General features: G+C 49.8%; 1 protein-coding gene across 2 annotated transcripts in view; it reads left to right on the forward strand.

The window, feature by feature from the left end:
* Positions 1-13,065, forward strand: part of SLCO2A1 (solute carrier organic anion transporter family member 2A1) — a 119,019-nt gene extending 105,954 nt beyond the window's left edge. For both annotated transcript variants that reach the window (XM_073360375.1, XM_073360376.1), the window contains 4 exons: positions 1,176-1,345; positions 9,055-9,119; positions 10,933-11,053; positions 12,101-13,065. In XM_073360375.1, coding sequence (XP_073216476.1) covers positions 1,176-1,345; positions 9,055-9,119; positions 10,933-11,053; positions 12,101-12,221 — 477 coding nt within the window. In that variant the 3' untranslated portion in view covers positions 12,222-13,065. The remainder of the gene's footprint in view (positions 1-1,175; positions 1,346-9,054; positions 9,120-10,932; positions 11,054-12,100) is intronic.
* The last annotated feature ends 2,792 nt before the right edge of the window (positions 13,066-15,857 follow it).

Genomic DNA, 15,857 nt, shown 5'->3' on the forward strand with positions numbered 1-15,857 from the left:
AAAAGGTTCCCCAGTTCCTAATAAACCTAAATCCCTCCTCCCTACACCATTGTCTCATCCATGCATTTAGACTTTGCAGTTCTGCCTGTTTTACTAACTCTGCATGTGGAACTAGAAGCATTTCAGAGAATGCTACCATGGAGGCCTTGGACTTTAATCTCTTACCTAGCAGCCTAAATTTGGCCTCCAGGTCCTCTCTCCTGCCTTACCTGATGTCATTAGTACTTACATGTACCATGACCACCCTGGGCCCCTCCCCAGTACTACCTGTAAGGTTATCTAGATGTCTTATGAGATCCATTACTTTCACATCCAGTAGGCAGTTCATCATGCCATTCTCCTGGTCATCACAAATCCAACTATCTATGGCTCTAATAATTGCTTCTATTATTATGGCCTGTGTCGTCCTAATAACTGGGTTCCCTGCCCTGGAGGGATATCCTCAGTGCAAGAAGATACCATGACATCATCCAGAAGGTGAGTCTCAACTATGGAATCATGTCCTTCCACTCCAGCTTGATGATCTCCTGCCCCATGACTTTCGTCCTCCTTGACGCACAGGGACTGTCAGACAGGAGATGGGACCATTCTATGCTGTCCCTAAAAGTCTCCTCCCTGAACTTCTGTCTTCCTATGCTCCTCCAGCTCAGCCACTGTGGCCTTCAGAGCCCGTACTCCGTCTCTGAGAGCCATGAGTTTCCTGTACCGTATGCACACATATGCCATCTGCCCACAAGGCAGGTAATCGTACATATTGCTCTGAATGCAATAAACTGGGTAGCCCCTTGCCCTGCTGCTCGTCTGCCTGCATTGTTGTACTCTTGTGGCTTTTTTATGTAGCCTGAATTTTCGATATGTTTGTTAGGTGTTTTGTTTTTCAGTAGGACTTTTAGCAACTGTGTGTGATCTAGGTCTTCCTGGGCTATGCAAGGTTCCTACTGAGCAAGCATCACTAGTAAGCACTGAATGATGACTTCACAATATTATTTTTTTAATATTGGCCATATTCTGCTCTCACTCTTGCCACAGGAACTCCTGCCACTGAGGCCAGTGCCATTACTCCATGGAAAACTGGTGGGAGAAGAGAACTGGGATAGTTAGAGTCCTGAAAAGTCTGCTCCAGATATACTGATCTCAGGAGATGTTTTACTGTCTTTTTTTAATGCCCTAAACAGATCTACGTGAACTGCTCCTGTATCCGCACCAAGAATGGACTGTCCTCAGCAAAGACAGGTTCCTGTTTGGTCAGCTGTTCCCATTTACTCCTTCCTGTCATATTCCTCATCTCGTTTGCTGCCCTGATAGCATGCCTGTCTCACAATCCCCTCTACATGATGGTATTACGGTAGGTGACAAAGTTCAGTTTCATGGGACCTCATATGAAGTATCACATGCAAAGAACTGGCAAATTTCCTCCCCACCTATGACCAGGTCTTCTGTTTGACCTCTCTGCACTGTCTGCCTCCTTCCTGACTGCCTGGGGTGACACACCCTCCTTGCCCATGTATAATAGTCTTTGACTGTTTGTGGCACCCCTACATGGACTTTTGAATTGGAGCTCAGGGAGGGCAGTTGGGGAACTCTTTCTCTGACATGGTCTGCTGGATGTGGAGTTGGGGATGCTATACGGGCTAGTGGGATGAGTGTCTGTGTGTGGTGGGGTCTCCAAAAGAGTTAGACTTTATGCGGCTGCATAGGTCACACAGCCTAGGTCTATCACTGGCAAGAGGCAACTAGGAGACTGGGTTTGGTATGTTGTCTTTTAAAGAAAGGCCAAGAAGTGTGGGCCAGGTCTTCAGCAGGTGCTGATTGGCTGAGCTCCATGGGGGTCAATATCAGAACTAAGGGATATCAATGGAGCTACATGGATTTATGGCAGCTGAGGATCTGGCCCTGTATCTTCTTAGGCTCGCAATCAGAGGTGAATTAAGACAACCCAACCCAAATCCACCAACTTTTTGGACCCCCTTAAGACACTGGGCTCCCCAAGAGCTACTTCCTCCTCACTGAATGTAGCAGCCCTTGCCTTTTTCTCATTCCTCTGCCCTTCATCCCCATCTCCCCACTGCATGCTTTTCAGTCCAAAGCTACTTTCTTCTCCAGATCAGAATTCACCTATCTCCTCCAGTCCTGGCCAGAGACCCCAATTTCCAAAAAAATAGCGTCCTTCATATGCTCAAGGAAGGTGTGAAATTGCTGCGTGGCCCCAATGGAACTTGCCTGTTAGCTATCTGAATATACCAAGTGTGGCAAATTGCCGGTACGATTATGATGGGTTCTGCACTTCCTCTTCTTGGGGGGGATTCAGGGTGCAGTTTCCTGCCCCTGAACTAGGGTATTTACTGTCCCACTAGTAACCCAGAGAAGGGTAGTGGAGAGGGAGGGACCCGGACCCGCCCTCTACTCCGGGTCCCAGCCCAGGGTCCCTAGGGATAGTGGTAAACCACATGAACTAGTGCTTCCTTCCCCTGGGCTACTTCCCTCTCCAGCTCTTCAGCTTGTGGGGCTTCCTGCCCTCTGTCTCTTTACCTAGGGTCTTTGTCTTCTAGCCAGCCACGGCACTTCTCCAAACTCTCCTCTGCTTCAACTCCTCCAAACTGCTCTCTGCTCCAACTCCTTCCCCTGGCTGATTGAAGCAGGGGGGTTTTATCAGGTGACTAGCTTCAGGTGCTTTTAATTAATCTATAGAAACCTTTCTTCCCTCTACAGGGAATAAGGCATCTCCTCATCCTGGGACTTACATATTCCTCCTATATTATGCTCCTGCTGCCTTCTGGCCATGCTGTATCACATATCCTCCCCCCCTGCTCAACACCATGCTGTTGGGCTACTTGGGACGATAGGCAACGCTTTCGTGACAAACCATCTGCGTTGCCGTGTTGGCTTCCGGCCCCATGCTGTACTCAGAAATGAAAGGGTTGCAGAGATAGGAACCATCTAGTCACTCTTGCATTCTTCTCCTGGTTTCCATGCATCCACTGGAGCGGGGCGTTGTCTGTCACCAGGGTAAATCGCCGCCCCAGTAGGGAGTAGCGGAGAGTTTCCATGGCCCATTTTATCACCAGACATTCCTTTTCAACAACGGCGTACTTTTGTTCCCTGGGGAGGAGCTTCCAGCTGAGATACAGGATCGGGTGTATCTCCCCTACCATCCGCGAAAGGACGGCTCCTAGCCCTACTTCCGAGGCATCCGTTTGTAGGACAAATTCTCCCTTGAAGTCTGGGGCTATGAGTACGGGATGGCAGCAAAGGGCTGTCCTTAAACCTGCGAATGCACCTTCTGCTGCATCAGACCATTTTACTATCTCGGGGCCCAGAGCCTTTATCAGGTCCGTCAATGGCCCTGCTCTTGTGGCAAAATGAGGGATGAATCTCCAACAGTACCTGACTAACCCGAGAAATGTTCTGACCTGCTTTTTACGGACTGGCCGAGGTCAATCTTGTATTGCTTCCACTTTGTTCCACTGGGGTTTTACCAAGCCTCTCCCTACTACATACCTGAGGTATCTCGCCTCAGCTAGTCCTATCACACACTTGAGAGGGTTGGCAATGAGGCCGGCTTTCTGCAGGGCAACTAATACTACTTCTACTTTCCCTAGGTGCGTTTCCCAGTCAGGGCTATGGATGACCATATCATCTAAATAGGCGGCAGCACACCTGGCATGGGGTCGCAGCAATTTATCCATAAGTCGTTGGAATGTTGCAGGGGCCCCATGGAGTCCGAAAGGGAGGACAGTGTATTGGAACAGGCCATCAGGTGTAGAGAAAGCAGTCTTCTCCTTGGCATTCTTGGCCAGGGGAATTTGCCAATATCCTTTGGTCAGGTCCAGAGTGGTTAGGTATCAGGCCTTGCCTAACTGATCAACTAGCTTGTCAACATGTGGTATCGGATAGGCATCGAATTGGGATACTTCATTCAACTTCCGGAAGTCATTGCAAAATCTCAGGGTGCCGTCAGGCTTGGGTACTAGGACGATAGGGCTGGACCACTGGCTGTGGGATTCTTCAATAACCCCAAGTTCCAACATCTTCTTCACTTCTGTCCTAATTTCCTCTCTTTTAGTTTCCGGTATCCGGTACGGTCTTATCGTCACCCTTATTCCAGGCCTGGTGACCATATGATGTTGGACCAGTGTCGTACGGCCCGGCTGTGTACAGAACACATCTTGGTTCCATTGGATCATATCAATGACCTCTGTTCGTTGTTCTGGGGCTAACTCGGGGGATATCCTCACCTGCTCCTGTGGGTCGTCCGTCTGAGGTGGAGCTCTCCGAATGACCAGGCATGTCTCTCGGTCACGCCAGGGCCTCAGTAAGTTTACGTGGTAGATCTGCTCTGGTCTTCGGCGGTCTGGTTGTCTGACCTTATAGTACACTTCCCCAATGGCTTCCACTATCTCATATGGCCCATGCCAGCTGGCCAGGAGTTTGCTTTCCGTTGTTGGCATTAGCAGCATCACCTATTCTCCCAGCTGAAATTTCCATACTTTCGCCCAGCGGTTATCATATGTCCGCTGGGTCTCTTGTGCTTTTTCCAAATGTTCTCGTACTATAGGGGTTACTATAGGGGTTACTTGAGCTATTCGCTCTCTCATCTGTGTCACGTGCTCAGTGACATTCTTTCCTGGGTTGGGTTGTTCTTCCAAGTCCTCTTTGGCGATATCTAATATTCCGCGTGGGTGGCGTCCGTATAGGTAGCTCAAAGGGAAAGAAACCGGTGGACACCTGGGGACTTCCCGTATTGCAAACATTAGGTATGGTAGAAGGGTATCCCAGTCTTTTCCGTCCCGTGCTACCACCTTCCAGATCATACCTTTAAACCGCTCTACCAGTCCATCTGTTTGTGGATGGTAGACTGAGGTCCATATGGCATGGATGTGGAGCAGGGTACCTAAGTCCTTCATTAATTTCAACATGAAAGGGGTTCCTTGGTCAGTCAGGATCTCCTTAGGGATGCCCACTCTGGCAAAAACCTGAAGTAGTTCTTTTGCTATTGCCTTGGATGTGGGGTTTCTTAAAGGAATGGCTTCTGGATATCGTGTGGCGTAGTCAAGGATGACTAATACGTTTCAGTGGCCCCATGCTGATCTTTCCAGTGGGCCCACTAGGTCCATGGCTATCCTTTTGAAAGGGACTTCAATAATAGGCAAAGATACTAATGCGGCCCGCAAGTGAGGTCGGGGGCTATGCAACTGGCATTCCGGGCAGGAGGTACAATAACGTTGGACCTCCGCACGTATTCCTTGCCAATAAAATCTTCTTAGGACTCTATCAAGTGTCTTGTCTACTCCTAGATGTCCCCCAAATAAATGAGTGTGAGTTAACTCTAGTACTGCCCTTGTGTGTTTCCGTGGGACTAAGAGCTGCTCTACTTCTTCCCCTCAAATTTGCACTATTCGGTACAACAGATGACATTTGATCACATAATACGGCCTTGGGCCTTTGGTCTTTCCTTCCACGGGTACGCAATTTACTTCCACTACCTTCTCCCTCACATTTGCATATAGCGGGTCATTGGCTTGGTCCTGCCTGAAACTGTCACGTACGGTACCGATTTGACCTAACTCCAGGGGACCTATTTCTTCTCCACCCCTTGGGTGGCCCCTACTTGGGCTAGGAACCACCTCTGAGTCTTCACTGGCCTGAATTGTCTCCTGGCCTCCTGAACGGGTTCGCTTACCAACAAGGGAGGCTTTCTGGTTCTCTGCTAGAATCCTGGTCCCTAGCCTTTTATCTGCCCTCTTTTCCCACCTAGACTTGCAGGGTTTCCCGGGAGATGAAAATAGCTCTGGGGCAAATTTGGCAAAAATTGGGGTAAGACTATCTGTAGATGCCTCCGTCTCAGCCAGGGGGTTGCTACCCTCCCCTTGCTCTACTTGGGGGAGTAAGTTCTCAAACCCGGGGAAGTCCCTACCAATTAAAACCGGGTAGGGGAGCCTAGAGACCACTCCTGCAGTTACCCTGGTAGTGTTTCCCTGGATCTCAATCTGTACTGGGATTGTGGGGTAGAAATTTACGGTGCCATGAACGCATGATACCCCTGTGGTTTTGGCCCGGGTTAGTTGGTCCTGCCCCACCAACTTCCCCGAGACCAGTGTGACAGCACTCCCGGAATCTACTAATGCTATGGTCGCAATACCCTTCATCTTTACTGACCTTGTATACCCATGTGAGGTCATTGCAACACCTGCCAGGTCGATTAGGCCACATTGTTCCCCAGGATCCCCCAGATTGCACTGCATAGGCTCTTCCCTGTTGGGGCACTGGGCTGCTATATGCCCCAATTCCCCACACTCATAACACCGACCCCTTATTCCAGTTGCCGCCCTCTGCCTGGGGTTATTTGGTTGGCCCCCCAGCCCTCTCTTCCCAACCCCCCAGGTCCCTTCTTGGCCTCGGGCCATTCCTCAGTGTCTTTCCTCCCAGATATGGTTCTTCTGTAGTTCTTGACAATCCAGGGCCTTGGGTTTTGGGCTGTCTTTCTGGTTTGCTGTGTCTCACCTCCTGGGGTCTGGAACAGTTCCCGGGCTCCCAGCTGTCTTTCCACGAGGGAGACCAACTCAACGTAGGTAGAGGTGTCATTCTGGCCATCCCAAGCCCGAAGGCCTGATGGTAGCCCCCTCGTATACCGGTCCAGTACCAGGAGCTCCATCATTTTTTCAGAGCTGAATGCCTCAGGGCGCAGCCATTTCCGGGTCAGGTGGATCAGGTCAAACAATTGCAATCGGGGTGTCTTGTCCTCTGTATACTGCCATTCATGAAACCTCTGGGCTCACAACGCCGTTGTTACTCTGGATCTGGCCACAATCTCTGCCTTCAGCTGGGGGTAATCCTCCGCAGTCTCTGCAGCCATATCGTAGTAGACCTTCTGGGCCTCTCCACACAGGAACGGGACGAGGATACCAGACCACTGATCTCGGGGCCAGGCCTCCCACAGGGCTGTTCTCTCAAATACCAGGAGGTTCGCCTCTACATCATCCTCCCGTGTCATTTTCTGTAGGCAGTGGCTGGCCCGTATAGTCCGGGTTCCGTCACAATTGTGGTTCTGCTCCATAAGGGCCTTCATCTGGTTTGCCAGCTCCTGTAGCAGAGCTCAGTCCTGGGCAGCCTGATTCATCAACAATGGATTAGTCTCCTGCTGCACCTGAGTCGCCTCCTGTTGGGCGGTTGCTTGGATTCGGGTAGCCTCCTGTTGGGCCGCAGCGGCTTGTATTAGAGCCTTGACCACGTCATCCATCTTGGGGACGGGATGGTTTTGGTTAACCCTGCTTTAAGTCCCTAGCGCGGAGATCCCACGTCTCACACCACGTATGGCAAATTGCCGGTACGATTATGATGGGTCCCGCACTTCCTCTTCTTGGGGTGGGGGGTTCAGGGCACAGTTTCCTGCCCCTGAACTAGGGTACTTACTGTCCCACTAGTAACCCAGAGAAGGGTAGTGGAGAGGGAGGGACCCAGGCCCGCCCTCTACTCCAGGTCCCAGCCCAGGGGCCCTAGGGATAGTAGTAAACCACTTGAACTAGTGCTTCCTTCCCCTAGGCTACTTCCCTCTCCTGCTCTTCAGCTTGTGGGGCTTCCTGCCCTCTCTCTTTGCACAAGTCGGGTGTCTCTTTACCTAGGGTCTTGGTCTTCTAGCCAGCCACGGCACTTCTCCAGACTCTTCTCTGCTCCAACTCCAAACCACTCTGCTCCAACTCCTTCCCCTGGCTGATTGAAGCAGGGGGTTTTATCAGGTGACTAACTTCAGGTTCTCTAATTGACTTCAGGTGCTTTTAATTAAGCTATAGAAACCTTTCTTCCCTCTACAGGGAATAAGGCTTCTTCCCATCCTGGGACTTACATATCTCTCCTATATCACTCTCCAGGTGCCTTCTGGTCATGCTGTATCACACAAGTCATTGGGCCAAATTCAGATGTGATGTAAGTGGTGGTGTAAGTTACATTCCACTGAGTAGATGCAGCAGTAAAATCAACCAAGATGCTGTGGAGCTCCTCCCCATCTTTACCTTCATCCCATCTGCTGGCTGCCTTTCCTGCTACTTCCCCTTTCTGTCCTTGAGCACACCAGTTCCTTCCACCCACTGCCAAGGAGTGACTTACATCACCAGCGACCTGAGCAGCATTTTGTCTTAGAAACGGGTTTCTAACAAGAAAACCGCCTTGTTTCTAAACCAAGTTTTGCAAACATTTTTTGTTTTTGATGACATTTTATGAAAAAACAGAAACAGAAAAAAATTCAGTTTTCAAAAACAACCAATATTTCAAAAACTGGAAAATGTTTGTTTGGGGAGAGATTTTTGAAAACCAGAAATACTTCAGTTTTCAATATCCAACAGGTTTGGGGTTTTCATAGAACATGTAACTGGAAGAGACCTCTTGGGCCACAGTCCAGTCACCTACTGTCACAGACGTGTAATCTGTCATATAATGTTTCAATATATTTATCAAGCTCCATCTTAAAGCTAGTTAGATTGCTTCCCCCACTGTTCCTATTGGAAGACTATCCCAGAATCTCGGTCCTGTGGTGGTTAGAAACTTTCTCATTTCCAGCCTAAATGTACTCACGGCCACTTCATACCCATTTGTTCTTGTGCCAATATTGTCTGTTAGCTTAAATAGCTCTTCTCTTTCTCAGGTGTTTACCCGCTAATGAATTTATAAACAGCAATCAGATCCTCTCTCAGACCTTTGTTTTCAGTTTTTCGTTGGAAAAATTCTGCAAAATATTTTGGGGGGAAATATATCGCCTTTCTTTTGAAATTTTTCACAGAAAATACTTACGATCTTCCAGCCAGCTCCAATCACTAATAATGTCCCCTCTGAATCTGGCCCATTTCCTCAGGAATTACTTAAACATCCCTTTGCCCCACATCTTCCACATCAAGAGAAATCTGGCTTGACTGTATCTTTAAGCCTTGCACATCCCATGAGACGTGGTGAGCCCCAAGCCACTGGAATGCAGATTCCAACCTGTTCATTATCTGCACAGGGCAATACATCAAAAATGATGAGTCCAGCTTTTGGATCTGATCTTCTCTAACTTCTCCCCTACAGGTTGGTGAACCAGGATGAAAAGTCATTTGCTATTGGAGTCCAGTTCTTACTGATGAGACTGTTAGGTGAGTGTCTGTCTGACTCGAGCTCCCTGTACAAGCCACCAAACTGGGAGGAAAGAAGCATGTAAATCATATAATGTCATAGCGCAGGTCTGAGCTGGAGACTGGAGAGAGGACAGCAGGGTTCATCAGAACCTCACATTAGCCCTTTCCCTTCCCTTTTGGATTGGATTTCTTTTGACTGTCTAAGCGCTTGTTTGCATGAACTCTTAGTTTGCAGCAAGCCAGGGTCTAAATCTAGCCCCCGCTAGCCTGTTGTTTGCTGTGTACACCACTGCTGTGCACTAAGAGTTCCCTAGCGCACTTTGAGCTACCCCACTTGAAACAGGAGTAGATTAGAGCACACTAGGGAACATTTAACACATAGCAGCAGGGTCCACTTCGATGGTTAGTGTGCGGCAGGCTAGTGTGAGGTAGATTTACACCCCAGGAACTGACTGTCTGTGTAGACAAGCCCTAACTTACCTTTCGGTCTGTGTCTCATTTATTTCTTTGTTCATATGAAGCAGAACCATTTTTTTTAATTCCTAAGAGGTAAACTTCTCTGGGTGGTGGAAGATGGTTTCTGTGACCCCCATTCAGCTGTCCCAGCAGACAGTGCACAGTCTGCTTCCGTTGAAACCCTCCATCAGACGACACTTAGATCATTTCTCATGTCAGGAAAGTTGGCATTTTTGACAGTTGTCCAATCTTCACATTGTAAAGTACAAAGAGGGGCAGCCCTAGTGACCAGGAAAGGCTGGATGAGCCACAACGCTGATGTCCTGACAACTTCAGACATTAAAGTTCCCTCAACACTTGGAGCAAACATTCTGGGTCAGATTCTGGGCTGGTGTAAATGAGCAGGGCTCCATTGACTTCAGCAGAGTTCCGCCAATTTACATTAGCCAAGGATCTGGCCCATGAGAGAACTGTGCTTTTAAATAGCATCCCTCAGAAAACGGTGCAGCCGCTATCATGCCGGCAGGAAAGGAATGTAGAGCCCAATTCCCATTTACACTGACCCCGGTTTACACTGCTGTGCGGGCCAGATCTTCAGCTGGTGGAAATCATCAGACCTCCCTTGACTTCAGCTGGGGATCTCTCCCACCAACGTCAAGCGGCTGTAAGGGGAGCGTAAGTGTAACTGACACCCGTTTCAAGGCCCCATTAGTGGTGCGAAGTGGGTAGCCACTAAGGGAAGACTGGGGGAAAGCAGAAATGGAGGGGTCAATTTCAGTGACAGGTTAAAGTGAAGAGGAAGGTTTCAAGTTGAGCTCTGAAGAGAGAGTGACTGGAACTGAGGCCAGTGGGGTGCTGGGATGTTTTTAGTCAGGCATGCAATTGTACACTTGCATGCAAAATGGCAGCCTCCCTGCAGCATGACCTGGCATGCACAGGGCGCACCTGGTCACGCTGCGCACAGGACGCCATTTTGTTGTGCATCCAGGGGTGGGGCAGAATCGCTCCATGGGCACAGCCGGTCCTGGCGCTTGCAATGCACGCCTTGCATACAGCCACAGCAAGCCACTGACTGAGTTCCGGCTACAGGGACCAGACAAGCATAGGTATGATGGGAGAGTGCTGGCATGGTGCCCAAGCAGCTGGGTTGGCTTATAATGGAAAGGGTGCTCCAGCTGCGGTAAAGCAGATGCAAAGTATCAGGCCTGCCTCCAGGAGGAGCAGGATGCCAGGCCGGGTTTGAGGGCTGGCTGGAAACACCCTCCATGCGAACAGGAGAGGGAATTTAAACAGGCAGCTGTGTCTATATTGTGGGGCAAGGAGTGTGACTCTGGTCTCACATTCTTTCTTCCCCTTCTCCCCCTGGCCACGGCAGCCTGGTTACCTGCTCCAGCTCTCTTTGGTGTCATCATTGACTCCTCCTGCCTCCACTGGAATAAGCAATGCAGCAAGCGAGGATTCTGCGCCTACTACAACAACGACTTCCTTCGTAGCAGGTACTCAGAGCCCGCTCTCCTAGGGACAAGCCCATCCCTGACTTGGAATGGGTCAGGCTGGTGGTTCTGAGGGAGCCATACACTCGCAATGTCCTCAGAGCCCCAGGCCCTGGGGAGTCCATTTTGACAGTCAAGCGGTGGCAGAAGGTGGCATTGGGAAGGGGGTTCCTGAGAGAAGTTTTTCTCTTTTCATTGGCTCCGAGGACTGAGACAGACTTCGGGGGGTGATCAGGAAACTGGCTGCATGCTCAAGATAGTCCAGGGACTTGGAGGCAGACAAACCAGAGCAAGGGAGGGGATTGAGACTATGGGAAAGGAAGGACATGTATGAGCATGGTCCGAACATTGCTGCTACTGTAAATAGTGGGATAAACCAAAGACCCTATCCCTCAGCAGTTTAGAGATGTTCCTCGCTCACTGGGTTGCTAGGTGTGAGGCAAGTAACCTGTCTCCTGCCTGGGTTATATTTTAGGGATTTAAAATATAACCCAGGGATTTTCTTTTAGGATAGGTTAAAGTGTAGATAGGAGAGGGCTCCGAGTTAGGATGGCCCCCTCTCACCCACAGAGCGCCGGTCTCATCGCAGAGCCCTCCGTGCAGCCCAACTAACTATCAGAGCTGAACAGTTAGTGGTGTTATTGGTGTCCCAGGAAGGCTGAAAGCCCACCGTGGAGATTGGGGCAGAATTGTGGTAGGTGCTGGCCATGCAGGAGACAGTCCCTGCACTGAAGAGCTTCCAGGCTAAACACACAAATGTTGGGAGAGGCACACAGGGGAGCCAGGTGTTGCCTGAGGTCACAGCACTCAGTGGCAAAGCCAGGAAGCCAGAGCCCTAGCTATGGCACTGCAATGCCTCTCCTCAGTCAGCTTGCAGACTCCAAAGGTTCAGCAGAGCTCGGGGCTCATTCTGAGGAAGCAGCAGAGCCATCTTACTGAGCACAGGGACCAGCCATCCCAAGCCCGATGGCCTACCCACAACGGATCGGATCGGAGTTTGTCCCTAGTAGTTTCACACCTCTCTTTTTCTCTATTTCTTTCTCTTGACAGATACATAGGCCTCCAGATGGGGTACAAACTCCTTGGCATTCTGCTGCTAGTCATCATCAACTGGCGGGTGAAGAAGAACAAGGAATACAATGTGCAAGATAAGGCAGCTGGCCTGGTCTAGCCCTGACCTGCAAACGGACCCCTGAGCGCACCCTTCCTAGCCTATCCATATTTACTACCAGTACTTAGCCTTTTCATGTTATTTTGTAAGAAAACAACTCCTTATTAGCGTCTGAGCTCCACTATGCAAATTGCTCTGTAACCCAGCTGTGCAGACCATGGCCAGACATCGTTGCACTTCCAAGGAGGGGAATGGAGAACAAACTGGGCTTTCCAGTGTGGATTTCCCAGGACACGTGGAAAAGAAGAGCCGGTGGGCGAGAACCCGTGAAGAGACCTATTTGAGATCCGAGAGCAAGGTGTTCTCCAGCAGAGCGTCACTCATCCCCAAAGAAAAGGGGATTTATTTTTGTTTTCTAAAGGAGAAATAGAAGAGGGGTCTGGCCTGTGAGGAGGAACCCCTGGGCTGCCCCAAGAGCATCTAGCCTCTTGGAAGACTTTGAACATGCAGGAATGGCAAGTGGGAAAAATTCTACTTGGGGTAAAGCTGTTACAGCTGCTAACGCCGTGTGTATAGGCTGGGGGAGGGGGACAAGGAGTGAGAGCCCTGTCCCACTGCTCCAGAAATTCCTGTCCACCCCCTGTGTCTGTGAAAGAGCTTGCTTCAGTCCAATGTATTCTATCTCATGCCATGTATGCTATGCCTGGCCTGGCAGGGGGACCAGAGGAGGGAGGGGGACCAGTCATGGCATTAGCATCAAAGAAATTTATAGTCTCTGCTCAGAGATCTATTCCCTCCCCCTCACACACAGGCCAGCATGGACACAGATAGATGAACTGTATGAAGTTAGTGCTAGTAGTTTATTTTGCAATGTCATGTTTTTAAATAAAACCCACGTTTACTACTCTCGGGTGCTGTATTGAATGCCCTCTGGGAGATCTCCTTTCTGCTCCCCAGGGCTCTGCTTGTGCTGACGGTCTCCGATCATGGAAGGTGCTGAGCATGAGCAGCACCTTTCACTGAAGTCAGTAGGCGGGGAGGGCCCCAGCACCTCACAAGATCAGGCCCACCTGGGCAGATAGTTCTGTGTAAGAAGGGACAGAATTAACCCAAAGGAAGTTCGTCAGGAGAGTTCTCTTTGAGATCCGAGCATGCGCAGCATGGGTCTGCTGGGCATGGAGGGGTGGAAGCAGTTTCTTTTGGCACCACAACTTTCAGGCTCGGACAGAGGTTCTGCAGGAGACTTCGGAGAAGGGCTGGTCTATACTTGTGGACTTCCCAGTCTCTGCTTCCCCACATTCTCCAGCTTGGGGTCAGAGCTTCTTCCTCCCCCAAGTCCCCCAGTCAAGAACAGGCTGCAGGAGCCAGACTTTCAAATACCCCCTCACAGGGCCAGATTTTCTGCACATTGGTTGCTGGGCTCTTTGGAAAATCTGGTCCCTATTTAGGTGCCTAAAGGGAGCTCAGCTCTTTTGAAAATTTGGGCCTACTGATCTGTGCTCAGCACTAGACAGCTTGGCACTGAGATCTCTGGAAAGCCTGGTCCCACATGTCTTAGGAACCATGTCCTTGTGATTAAGGCACAGGTGGGTAACAAGGAGACCTGGGTTTCATTCCCGACAGTGCTATGGACTGTCTGACCTTGCGCCAACACTTTCAAAAATGGCCACTGATTCTGAGAGCCATGACTTGAGACGCCTACAGGGGATCAATTTCCAGCCTTGGGAAGTCAGTGAGACTTGGGGCTTGGTACTGGGGACAGTGATGGAAGCAGAGCCATGCACTTCACTCTTAGATTTATTTTGGAATGGAGGGTGGTGAAAAAGCAGGCAGGTATGATGATAATACACAAAGAGGTGTAAGCAATGCCTGCTTGGGGTGGCAGTCAACCCCCCTCTAGTTGTGGCTAGGCCAGCTAGAAGCTGATGAGCCTGCTCCTCATTTGGGGCATCAAGGGGTCTCTTTTAGCTCAGGCAGTAGAGGCTCATATATTAAAATCCAGCGGTCCCAGGTTCAATCCCTGTGCCAATAACCCACCCAGAGACATCATTGCTACACAGACACATGCTGAATGGGCCAGGACACAATAATGCCCTTATTCTGGTCACTTGTGGGGATCAAACCTTGGACTGCGGGCTTTAAAAGCATGAGCTGCCACTGACTAAACTCTATTAGCTTGGAGGTAGTAGCAGGTTCATTAATTTCTCTGTATGGTTTAGCCACTAATGGGGGCAAAGAGCCATGCTGGGTTAGCAGGGTTTGCATTAATGTTCATTCCCTTTCACAACACCACCCACCTTCATCCCAAAGCTCCCTACTATTTCCCCCCTCCATTTTCTCCAGCCTCCATCCAGCTGGGTGTTGTAGGGAATAACTGTCCTGGTACCCTGCTCCCAAAGCACCAGGGGGTATTTAAAGGTGTGACTGCTGCTTTAGTGTCAGATCTCTCTGTTGTCCTCCTTAGCTTTTGGAATCTGCAAAGGAACAAATCTCAGGCAGCTTGTGCTGGGACTGGCTGGGCTGTTGGTGAATTATATCAAACAGCAAGGCTGGGAGAGATCAGAGGGGCTGGAGCTGTCAAATCAAGGTCCTAGATTGCTAGTCTGGGGCCTTGTGATTTGTGCTGGCAGCCTGACCAGCTTGATCTGAGATTTGCTGAGAGCTCACAAACTATGGAAGGGCAGGCTTGGCCCGTAGCTGGCACGGAGCCCGCCATGGAATACGCCGGGTCTCTGGCAAGTGGTGTTGGTGAGTCCGTCAGGGCACATATCTCCCTGCATTACCCCAAGCAGCTGCTGTAGTGTGGCATTAGGCACCTCGAGACCGAGGGAGCTGCTACCTAGCTGATACACGCCTCACTTCCCTCCCCAAGGCAAAGCTTTTTTCCATGAGGCAGTCGTAATATAGTGCATTCTTTATAGCAGCCTTCTAATGAGTTCATTGAGCTAATGTACTCAATGCTTTTTTTGCCTCTGTCTTCACTAACAAGGTCAGCTCCCAGACTGCTGCGCTGGGCATCACAAAATGGGGAAGAGATGGCCAGCCCTCTGTGGAGATAGAGGTGGTTAGGGACTATTTAGAAAAGCTGGACGTGCACAAGTCCATGGGGCCGGACGAGTTGCATCTGAGAGTGCTGAAGGAATTGGCGGCTGTGATTGCAGAGCCATTGGCCATTATCTTTGAAAACTCGTGGCGAACCGGGGAAGTCCCGGATGACTGGAAAAAGGCTAATGTAGTGCCAATCTTTAAAAAAGGGAAGAAGGAGGATCCTGGGAACTACAGGCCAGTCAGCCTCACCTCAGTCCCTGGAAAAATCATGGAGCAGGTCCTCAAAGAATCAATCCTGAAGCACTTGCATGAGAGGAAGGTGATCAGGAACAGCCAGCATGGATTCACCAAGGGAAGGTCATGCCTGACTAATCTATTCGCCTTTTATGATGAGAAAAGGAGTACTTGTGGCACCTTAGAGACTTAGAGACGAAAGCTCATGCTCAAATAAATTGGTTAGTCTCTAAGGTGCCACAAGTCCTCCTTTTCTTTTTGCGAATACAGACTAACACGGCTGTTACTCTGAAACCTGTTTTTATGATAAGATTACTGGTTCTGTGGATGAAGGGAAAGCAGTGGATATATTGTTTCTTGACTTTAGCAAAGCTTTTGACACTGTCTCCCACAGTATTCTTGTCAGCAAGTTAA

The sequence above is a fragment of the Lepidochelys kempii genome, chromosome 9, assembly GCF_965140265.1.
Source record: "Lepidochelys kempii isolate rLepKem1 chromosome 9, rLepKem1.hap2, whole genome shotgun sequence".
Lineage (NCBI taxonomy): Eukaryota > Metazoa > Chordata > Testudines > Cheloniidae > Lepidochelys > Lepidochelys kempii.